Source organism: Myripristis murdjan, chromosome 12 (assembly GCF_902150065.1).
Source record: "Myripristis murdjan chromosome 12, fMyrMur1.1, whole genome shotgun sequence".
Taxonomy (NCBI): Eukaryota; Metazoa; Chordata; class Actinopteri; order Holocentriformes; family Holocentridae; genus Myripristis; species Myripristis murdjan.
The window spans coordinates 29410107-29422173 of NC_043991.1; the positions used below are offsets into that span (position 1 = coordinate 29410107).

General features: G+C 45.1%; 1 protein-coding gene across 1 annotated transcript in view; it reads right to left on the reverse strand.

Annotated features, from left to right (window-relative positions):
* Positions 1 to 12067, reverse strand: part of LOC115368719 (apelin receptor B-like) — a 28518-nt gene that overhangs the window by 4301 nt on the left and 12150 nt on the right. Inside the window, exon 9 of the mRNA XM_030065027.1 lies at positions 7175 to 7177. Within this exon, the coding sequence (XP_029920887.1) occupies positions 7175 to 7177 (3 nt within the window). The remainder of the gene's footprint in view (positions 1 to 7174; positions 7178 to 12067) is intronic.

Below are 12067 nucleotides of genomic sequence, written 5' to 3' on the forward strand. Positions count from 1 at the left end.
TATCATCAGCATGATCCTTGGTGCTTATATCAAACACTTTTCAAAATGGTTTTCAAATTACGAAATCAAATTGTAATATAAGCCAGTTAGATGAACAATAAAAAGACCAACTATCCATCAAAAGCAGAGTTACACTATGAGTCGTATTAGTTTTAATAACAGTTAAACACATGCAGCAATAAAATAAAAGATGTGAGATGTAGCTGCTGAGAAGACGTCATGAGACCATGAAAATGTTCCAATCAGCTTTAAAGGGGAAGCTGCGTTTAAGGCTAAAGAGGAGCTAAGCTAAGGCGGACGTGCTGCCGTGACGGGTGTTTCATCCGTCTGTCTCTGAGCTGGCTGCTCTGCATGCTCAGCAGCTGGGTCCTGAACTCGGCTCTTGACAGAAAAGAGCAGGCTGGAGCAGCACAGGCCCAAACGTCTGTCTCTTTAAAAGACTAGAGCAAATCTAAAGCCTGCGTTCTCTTGACTTTAAGCGCAGGACAGAGAGAGCACCTTGTCTGGTTCTGGTGTGCTGTGTGTGTCTCTGAGGGTGGAGGTGTGCAGCGGCCCAGGTGGGGCAGCTCACTCTGCAGAGCGGGCTGCAGCGGCGCCAAGCCTCCGACCGCCTCAGACACAACTACTGTGTCTCTCAACAATCTTTTCCTCCACTGACCCCCCCACCACCCACTCATGCACCTCCCCTTCACTCCTCTCATCTCACTTCTCTGATTATCGGAGGAGGGGGGGGGCCAATTCCCACCTTCACCAGCGTCATTTACCCTCAGAGACCTGTTTGTTTTTGCCAGTTATCGTGATGCAAGTTTGTGGTATCTGGTAACTAAATTGGTGTGATTGTGTTTGCCTCCGTCTCCACCCGGCCCCTGTCCTCTCTCGCTCCCCCTAATTGTCCGTCTAGCCCTTTGTCCGTCCGGCTTTGTCCATCCGGCTCGCTTGCAGGACATTTTGGCAGAACAGGAAAGCAGCGGAGTGAGTTGAATCAAAGCAAGCTTCCTATCTGTATTCTTGTGGGACTGGGGTTTGTTTTTAACAGGACTGTGAATCTACAGCTAAATAAAACATCAGGCCTCATGAGCAAACCGAATCTATGACGGCAGATTAGGGCCACTGTAGGGAGAAAAAAAAAAAAACTACAGAGTAATTTTCTCAGAAAAATACACTGCAAAAACTCAAAATCTTACCAAGATTATTTGTCTTATTTCAAGTCAAAATTCTTGTTTCAAGTGAAAATTTGCTTGAAACAAGTGAAAATTTGCTTGTTTCATTGGCAAAATTTGTTTCTTGTTTCTAGCTAATTTTCACTTATTTCAAGTAAATTTTCACTTTTTCCACTGGCAAATTTTGCCAATGAAACAAGCAAATTTTGAAACAAGTGAAAATTGCCTAAAAACAAGTTACTTCTGAGCTGATCATGTCTTATTTTAAGTGTAATGAGATATTTTGACTAGAAATAAGACAAATAATCTTGGTAAGATTTTGCGTTTTTGCAGTATACTCAGAATTTCCATTTGTAAATTAAATTAAATTAAATTTGTAAATTTATGAGAAAAAAACTTTGATATTCTCTGAGATTAAAGTGGTGAATTTGTGATGAAAAAAGTCACAACTTTATGAGAAAACCCCCCAAATTTCTGAGATTATAAAGTCACAAATTTATGAGAAAAAAAAAGTTTTTTTTTCTATCAGATTAAGTAAAAAGGAAATCCTGGTCATTTTAGCACAGAATCACAGTATTATCATAAGCATCGTGACTTTGAAGAGACATTGCTGCAAGGTGAAGCCATGTGGTTGCTTTTGTAAGAATAAGAGCAGTTCGATAAGTATAAGAAAAAGCATTTTAGCCTTTTTTTTCTTGTAAATGTGTGATTTTATAATTACAGAATTATTGAAGTTTTTTCTCATCAATTTGTGAGTTTTTTTCTCGTAAATTAAGCACTTTAGTCTTGGATATTCTGAGTTTTTTTCTTGGAATATTACCCCCCTCCCTCCACCATTCATTCATTCATTCATTCATTTTCCCAACCGCTTATCCTGGTCAGGGTGGCAGGGGTGCTGGAGCCTATCCCAGCCCGGTCACAGGTCGCCGGTCTATCGCAGCCTCCCTCCACCAGCTCTGTGTTTTTTTTGTTTTTTTTCTTCCTATGATGGCAATAATACGCCACAGTAGAATCCACCCACTCACTCCTCTATTACCTCAATCAGCCCTTAAACAGCAGACAGGAGACTTTTGCAAAGCTGCAAGCAGGGATAACAAACATATGGTTTCTCCTCATCAGTTAGTGGTTAACTGCTTATGACAGATGCCATGGAAAAAAAAAAAAAAAGGGATTTTTGTGCATCTGACTGGATGCTTTCATCTTTGAAGAATGACAGTGGATTAACTTTTTCTCTGAGCTCGTCCAACTTTGTGTCTCGAGGAGTGACGGGTTCCAGTAGGACAGATTGAACCCTGCCGTTTTCCCCTTGAAGATGTGCCGTCTTTCAGCGCAGCATACCAGCGCCTCTGTTTCCACAACAGCCAGTTAAGGTTTCCCCCCCCCCCCCTAATTGCCCACCTGTGTTCCAAATTGATTGTTTTTGCTGGTGCCATGTGCTGTTTACCCTCCTCTGAGGCCCTGCGCTGTAAACCACACACCATGAGGACACCGGGATGCCACTCATGTTTGGCGCTCTCACCACACCAAGGCACCTCACTCCTCGTGCACGGCCCTCATTCAGCCAGCATCCGTCATCAAGCAGCACAAAGTCTATCCGGGGGACATGAAGTGGGATGAGTGCTGGGACCACAAATGTATACAAAGACATAGACACACACACACACACACACACACACATATGCTTCAGAGGCAGACAAAGCAGCTTTATCTGTCTGCCGAGCTGCAGAAACTCGCTTTGATCCTTCATCGTGACCTTGAGTGTTGGCCTGTTTATGAGCCTGCTTTCTGTGCTATCTGCCAAAAGAGCATGAGGTGTGTGTTCTAGTTACATTGGGGGGGGGGGGGGGGGGGGGGGGGGGGGGGGGGGGGGGGGCTGAGTATGTGTGTGTCCATATAAAAGGGGAGACTGACAGTTGTTTGATGTGTGTGTTAAGCTGTCGAGAGACCACATGCACTGGCCCCCCTGCACTGTGACAGCTGGCTCTGCACGGCTTGATTTGCGATCTCCCCGCCATCGAAGCAGGGCAGGTCAGTGAGGCTTCACGTCACACGTCTGAGAGGCCACATGATAAGCAGAGCCTCCAGCAAATATACTGAGCGATCAGCGGCTGGCTCCCGGGTCCAGGCAGCAGGCTGATGTGCTGTTTGGCTGATGTTGCTGCGATCACAGGTAACACCTCCAGCCCCGCAGGAGAGCGAGAACATTTGGGTGTCGTTAGGGCATGCTCCTCTGCGCCAGCCTCTCTCCTGTCAGCAGAGACCTTCAGATGATTGACACCCACTTGTTAACCACTAAGGCCACAAAGCCGGGGGAAGTTTACACCTCTCAGGAGCCCGGTGTTCCACTTAAAATAGACTAATGCAGCTTCAACCTGCAATTTGCAGCAGTTTACTGCCTGACAGGGGAGACAATGTAAACCACTTGGTTATGTTTTCAGAGTATCTATCCATCTATCTATGTATTTATCTATCTCTAGGCATAGTTTTACTCCACTTTGTGCTGAGTTGTACTTTAGTGTTGAAAATATCATAATTATAACTCTTGGAGGCCCGCATCATAACTGGAACATCTGATGTTTCGGCTGTGATGGAAAAGTTGTTGTTTAAGAAAGCACGCTGGTGAGGCTCTGAAACTGCCTTATTGCAGGAGGCTTCTGCAGAAGGAGCACAACACTACAGGCCTGTTTCCACCAAAAGGTTCCTGGCAGGAGCTGCTACAGGAACGTCCTCTCGCTCGGCCCTCTCACCTGCCGTGTCTCCACTGAGAGGGCCGAGGAGGAAGGTTCCTGTAGCAGTTCCTGTTGCTTTCTGTTGACATCACATCGCGCTGTGAATAAACCCAGGAGTTTTTCGGGGCCGCTCAGAGTCCCTACCCTGAGGCAGGGCCGTTTTTTAGCCCCTGTAAAAGTTCAGGAACTCTCTCCTTCAGGGTAGTTCCGGCGGTGGAGACACGCCACAACGGCCCCGGCCTGGTAAAATTACCCCGAAGTTCGAAACGGGCCTTATCAGGCAGTCAGAGGGCTCTGTCTGACACCCAGTGCAGAGCTGAGCCAAGCACCACTCATCTGTTTTTGCTAGTTTCCAATCGACATTTGTAATTTTCCTGTCCGGCGCTTTGGAAACAGCAAAGTCTCCTGTGTCCATCTGAGCTCCACGGGCTTGAGGCAGTTGAAAGTGACTGAGCAACAAACAGCAGCTCTGAGGTCAGTGCTGCAGGTTTCTCTGTTATCTGAAGCTCATTATCAGGATATAGTAATGGTGGCCTACATAGGGGGCGCCGGCGAGCGTCCGCTCTGCTTGTCCCACACACAGGGGGCTCATGGAGCTCAGATGGAGTCACATCTCCTCTGCAGAGAAGCCTTCCTTCTTACCTGGAAAATCCTCCATTATAACAGCAACCCACCAAGGTGGGACACACCTGGCTGTTACAGGGGATGGAATATGGCATTCTGATTGGTTTACTGTATGCATAACACAGGCATGTTTCATGAAGAGACAGTACAACCATTTTGAGCCAGGCGCCTAGAGCAACCAGGCCTTCTCTGCCCTTAAAATAGCAGAAGTGGACTTGAACACACCATGAATGCACCTACACCATGCTGTACATTTACACCATTAAAATAGAGCCCCAAGGTGGTGGAGGTGAGGAGTCAGCACAAGACACTGATACAGAAAAGGCAGTTTGGTTTTGGCGATGGCTCCTCTTTTAGCTGCCCACTGTTGTTGTTGTTGTTGTGACCACTGCTTCTGTTTTGAACAACAGAGAAACAACTGATATGGGACTTTTTTCAGCTTCACTGCAAAAACGCAAAATCTTACCAAGATTATTTGTCTTATTTCAAGTCAAAAATGTCTTATTACTAGTCAAAATATTTCATTACACTTAAAATAAGACATGATCACCTCAGAAGTAACTTGTTTTTAGACAATTTTCACTTGTTTCAAGTGAAAATTCAAGTGAAAATTCACTTGAAACAAGTGAAAATTTGCTTGTTTCATTGGCAAAATTTGCCAGTGGAAAAAGTGAAAAATCACTTGAAATAAGCGAAAATTAGCTAGAAACAAGAAACAAATTTTGCCAATGAAACAAGCAAACTTTCCCTTGTTTCAAGCAAATTTTCACTTGAAACAAGAGACAATACGGTTACTTCTGAGGTGATCATTCTCATTTTAAGTGTGATGAGATATTTTGACGAGGAATAAGACATTTTTGACTTGAAATAAGACAAATAATCTTGGTAAGATTTTGAGTTTTTGCAGTGTTTTTTCAGAGAGGGTATCTCACGACATTAAGGCTTATACATAATGAAGATGAAACGTTCCATGACACAGGTGACTGTGAATATGTCATGAGCTGCTGCCAGCTCCATGAGTCTCTTTTACACCTTAGACTTTTTTTTTTCTTTCTTTAATGTAAGTCAGTTTTGGAGAATAAATAAATATCAAAATGTCGCCTTTTACAGCATTCCAGTTCTGTACGATGTGACAGTTCAGTTTATTTTTATTTTAAGTGCATTTTACACACACACACACACACACACACACAGTGTCCCAATACAAAAACAACAGGCTCACAAATGCTCGGGCCTGGAGGTTAGCCGCCCTGCAGGCCATGCGTCTTACCCCCACACCCTTCCTATGGACTGAAGTCAGGAAGCTGCCACTGTGCAGTCCCCCTTGTCAAATGTGGATCTGTGATAACAGCGCACCTTCAACACATGAGCGGGGGGTCACAAGGTGTTTTCATGACCTCACGGACCTCCTGACCTGACCTCAGTCCTTCAAACAAGCAGAGCAGCAGCAGCTATCCCAGAGCTGACGGGTGTCCAACCTCTGGGGGTCGGTCCTGCCAGGCCGCCGTGTTGACATAAATCTGCCGTCTTTCACCCTGCTGTTGTCCTCTGAACCAAGAGCTGCTGGATAGAAATATTTATCAAATATAAGTGGACAGACAAGGGGGGGAAATCCCTTTTTTTTTTTTACAAGAAGCTGTTAATAGCTCAGAGTTTCTCTCATGGTCACCAGTGAAAATATAACCGTCACAACAAAGGCGGGCGCCTCCTTGTCTCTCGTGCAGGACAGCAAAGAGTTTAGATCGGAGGGAACAAAGACAGTTTCAGTGACTGTCAAGAGAAAAAAACCCAAAACCGGCTACCGCTGCTGCAGCTCATTACAAGTGTCCATCTGTGGATTGTTTGCATTGACAAAGACTTTTCTAAGTGTTTGTGGTGAGTGTTCACTTCCTGTCTGACACAGGATAGGGACCAGTACTTTCCATGAGGTATGTGTGACAGTGAGGGTTGATGTGTGAATGTGCATTCAACCAAAGACCAGATATAAAAAGAGTGTGTGCGAACCACACAACTACACACTGACAACACAGAAACACTTACGGTACTTTACAGATGTCTCAAAAATACATTAACGATAAAATAAATTAAAGCGCAGCAATTCAAATAAAATTTTTAACTACAAACGGGAGAGAGATATAGATTAGCTTTAATCCCAACATAACAGGATGGTCTTCAGAGCTCGTGAGGTGGGATTAGAGAGAGCTCGCTGATGGCCAGTCAGTCACGTGAGATGGGCGATTCTCCATGTAACGGATGAAACGTTGCCATATTTTATAGAAAACTTTTATTTTCTTCCTTAGTGAAGAGGTTATCTTTTCTAGAGGTGTGTAATGTTTCACGTCTGAGAGTGGCAGTCCAGTAGGATTTCTGTAAGCTGGATGGAATGACCATATGGATGCTCCACTTTCTTTTGAAAAATGCCAATGGAGCCATCTTCATCTTGTTGCCTTGGTGATCACTTTATTTATTTATCAGTTTATGCAGATCGACATCATGACAGCAACATAAGACGGATGCTCTGCATGTGGAGATTAAAGATAGCCCTAGTTTTCAACTCCTGATCCCTAGCGGGGCTTATTCCACTGTTTGCATGATTCATGGAGCTGATTATAATAGTAATATATGTCTGTGCTATTTATTATTGCCTCATGTTGTCTGCACAATCTTGCATTTTATGTCCATGTGGCACAATGCTCAGGGCTCAGTTCATGTGATTTGTATCCAGCTCAGAACAGCTATCTGCTGGTATGTTGCTCCAATCCACTGTCTGCCTCTTATCTCCAGCTGAAGCCGCCTGCACGCTGCACTCTGAGAGCATGAGCATGTGGGAATGGTGCACTTTATTGTACACATGTAGACTTTGGTCAGAGGGGGCTGAAAAGGAGGATGCATGCCTGATCAGCAAACCTCCCCGGGAAAGATAAAGGTTAAAAATAATGTTCAAATGTGTTGGTCGAAGCTATTTGTGAGGCCTGGAGATAAGGTCTAGAGGAGCGCTGCCACCCTGCTGTCCAAACAGCAGAGAGCTGCAATAAAACCAGCGGCCACACTTTCCTCTTCCTGCGCTCAGCCGCCAGCAGGCCAGGATCTTCCCGTGCCGTGCTCCTGTCCGGGACTCACTGCCCGCTTTATTCACAGAGGCCGTGTGAAGCGGTGACAGGGCCGCAGTACGGGCAGCAGGCTCGGCGCTGTGTGGAACACTCTCAGTATACGCTTGGATTTAGTCGCTTTTGGAGCTTTTATCCTTCACGTGTAACACGAACCATTTTATAGATTTTTATGGCCGTCCAGACTTCAGAACGTTTTTGAAACACGAGTCCTCAATTCAGTTCAAGGTCTTGAGACACACACATGCACGCACGAGTTCAAACACACTCACAATCCTCCGTATTCAGACACACACACACACACACACCCTGTAACACGCATGACAGCGCTAGCTGCAATACAATAAGCTATTGTAACCTCAAACCAAAGGTCTTGACGCCCATATGGTTTTGTCATTAGTCTCAATTATAACGGGCTATGAGGTCACTCTCTGCTGTATGTATTAACACATTCATCCCTCACACGGTCTGCACTCACCTACACCCACACTTACACACACACACACAAACAAACACACACGTAAAAACATGCAAGGCTGCAGAATACGACCCTCTGTGTGATCGTGCAAATATTGTTAAATCTGTTTTGGCGAAATGTCTGACTCATTTGCTGTGTGAGGGACTTTGGAAACGACTTTTGGCCCTTAGTTGTCTATCTGGTGTGTGTGATCAGCAGCTGCCTGGGCGTGTGCTGCTCTCAGTATCAGGACAAGTCCCACCAAAGTTTATCAGGGCCACAGCAGTGCTCTTCTCTTCTCTCTCTCACACACACACACACACACATCAGTGCACACATGCAAACCTCGGCCTCCCCACCCCCATGTATCCTCTTTGAGCCCCCGGTTTCCTTGCCAGGGAAAGAGGGGACTAGATGGACGGGAAGAGAGGAGACAGTGGGGATGTGACACAACAATGGCAGGAAGTGACTTCAGATCAATACAGATTACTGCAAAACACACACAACAGATAAACACCTAGTGAACAAACTTCCCCGGTGAACAGATAAACAAGAAGCGCTCTCGCTGCCAGAGGACTGTTCCAAGGCCTGGTGGCATGCGTCATGCAAACCTGTTGAACTGCAGCCCGGCTCGTCATGACCCACAGGACAACACAACACACTCATGAGCACATCCAGCCTCTCTCTCAGAGCGGAGGTAGATCATATCAACCCATTGGACCTCAAACAACATAAACACAATCCAGTCTCTTCATCAGGAAATTGTTTGGGCATCTGATTTACGCGAGTGTCCTGTTACATGACACACGGAGGTGCATATTGATCCAAGAGTAATTTGACCGCAGCTTGACTTTTTCCTTCCCAATAATCTTCGTGATCAATGCAAATAAATGTTATCGGAGCAGTTAAGTAATGGCGGCCTGGAGAGCTCAATGCACTGCAACCTGAGGAAAAACATGCCAACAGAGAAAACACAGCCAGGTGGAGTAACAGTCCAGCACAGCAGAGCACTGTTGAGAAAGCTGCTGAGCTGGGTCAGTCCTCTGAGCCGTCAAACTGGGATGCATCAACGGCCTGCATGCTGATTCACATGTGGAAAAATGCATCATAATACTCAAATCTCTGTATGTATTTCATAACACGTGTGGTTTTTTTGTAGGTGGACCTATGGTAGTCCTGAGAGCTCAACACACTGCAGCTTAAGAGAGCACATGCAAATAGACAAAAACACGAATGAATGAATGAATGAATGAATGAATGAAAGGTTTATTTCGGTCTTAAATCATACAGGATTTTTTTTTTTTCACCATAACCATTACAAGGAAAAAAAGAAAATACAATACTTAGACCGAAAAGGCGTAGGCTGAAGCCATAGCTTATATTTGCCTTCCCTTTTAACTCACTTAGATTATAAACAAACAATGACAAGCGGTACGATAAACTAAACACAGGTAAAAGAAAAAGAGAATTGGTTTGGTTACTTCACTATACTAAGATTCTATATTTATTATTTATTTTATCTTTATACATTTTCTTAAATATGTAAATTGACCTGCACATTTTTAGAAAATGTACTGCAGTTTAACCCTCTGGCGCACAGCGGTCACTACAGTGGACAGCTGTTTAAGAGTCATTTTCTCCTAAATGCATTGGTTTCTATGGTGGAATTGCATATCAGCTGTTAGAATGCTCTCTGCTGCTCCCCTCCATTGAGGTTTATGCAGAGACTGTCAATTCTTGTAGCTGAAAACATATTAATACTAGTATCATGACATGGTAATACCAGTCCTGCATCCTTAAAGAAATATGGAGACTCACAAAAGTATTCATGCCCTAAGAAGAGTAAAAACACAGAAGAAAAAAATCTGGACTCAGGCTTTCATAAGTCATGCTCCAGAGGGTTAAAAGGATATGAAAATGTCTGTTTCAGATTCTCAAATGTCATGCAGCGTGATCCAAGTCTTCACTGTCCATTTGTATATTCAGAATGTCCCAAACCAGAGGACTTTTGATAAAGAAAATACTGCAGAATTTCTTTAACGCCTGCGTCCAGTTAGTCTAACTGATTTAACTGAGCTGAGAGGGTCAAAGAGGAGGAGAACATTTTTGAGCAATTTCGGTCGCACCGCTCATTTGGTTTTAGAAGGAGGTAAAGCTGTGTCTCGCCTTCTTAGCAATGAAAGCTTTCATTCTGAATGATTTGGCCCCAAAGGAGCACAACACCATAGAAGAGAACGGCCGTCCAGGATGGAGACTGATGGGATCCTGTGGGACAAACTGACCAGGGAGGAAGAGAAACAGCCGGTACTATACACTGTATTACTGAGCCAGGAGAGAAAACCCCATGACTGAGACAGTCAGACAGAATGGCACTGGGGTCCAGGAGGACAGGGACTGCACAATCATCACAATTTATGATAAGGAGATGGGCCTGGGTCACTTTAACGAACTGGCCTTTTTCCATTCAGTGGTTTTGGTTGAAGAGAGGCAGCCGTACGCCAAGGATGACCTTCCCAAAGATCTCACACAGGAACGGCGGTTTAGATAGGGGTCAGAAGTTGCTTTGCACAAAGGGTTCTAAATTGGGCTTAGAGTGACTCATAAAAAACTGAAATTGACTGCTTTAAAGATCAAGGGGATCTCCTGGTGGAACCAAACAGGTGTACGCAATACTTTTCCCATAGCAAACCATAACCTAGTGTCAAAAAAGCCGATGGAGCGGAGACGATCTGGGCTGCGAGTCAAGCTACTGTTATCCTGCAGAGATCCACAGAGGGACACACTCATTTCCTGTCCACTGTGCACTGAAAGAGCATCTGTCTGACCCCTGACGCCTTCCACTCTCAAACAGCTTCCTGGCCCACACATGCAGGTCGACCGCTGGACTAGACTACGACTGTTCTTCAAAGCTTTCTGCTGCAAACATGGAAAAGTCCCAAAAATGAGAGTCTATGCACTCTCAGCCTTAAATACATGTGCTGCAGCCTTATGAGACAAAAGGAAACACATCATGTATACGCATAGAGATTCTTGAGAGTGCCATGTGTTGCTGTGCCCTTTGCCAGTTACAGTAAAACTCATTACTGACGAGTCCTGATTGTGTTTTTTGTTGCGTGCCCTTGACCCCGACCCTTTTTAATCCCGGCTGGGCAGAGGACACGGAGCGGGGGTCCGAGTCAGGGGATAAGTGTGCAGACCCTCAGCACTTGTTACCAAAAAGCTTTAGAGGGGCTTTACAGCTCATGAAACCAGACTATAATCTCCCAGACGCTTCACACATATGGTCCCATGAGATGATCCACTGTATGCCCCCCGTCCCTCTGGATAAATCGCCGCGGTGCATGAAAATATGTGTTATTTTTAAAAATGGATGAGTCAAAGATGTTGTTTTTCCTGCAGAAAACCCACGCTTGGTACAGCCAATATTGATCTGACTGGGAGCCAGGGCTTCAGTGTGTGTGTGTGTGTGTGTGTGTGTGTGTGTGCTGATATGCTTGGCTACAGGGGCATGTCTGGGTCACTTCTCCACCTCCTCTCCAGATAAGCAGCAAAGCCAGTTTCACATTACACCCTGTCTATAGTCCAGGCCGGGGTCTTACGAATGTCACAGAGCAGCAGAGGGAGAGACAGGTGGGGGTGGGCGGGGTGGGCCGGGTGGGGCACGGGCGGGGTGGGGGCAGACTGGCCAACATTGTTTACGGAAAAGAGATGATGAGAGGACACAGAAATACAAAATATCTAAATGACAGGCATCCTCAGACAAGAGATGCAGACAATCCTGCATGGAAATAGAAAAGCCATTGTGATGGGAAAACTCAGGAATGTGAAATGTGGACGCTGTGAATAATGCATCTAATCTGATTGTCCTCCACCATCCTGTGTGTCTCTTGCGGAGGACTGGATCATTTTCCTCCGAGTGTAATAAATTCAAATCCTTTGCTTCATCTTCACCACCAAGCATATCCATACAGCCCTAAAATGTCTCTTCTT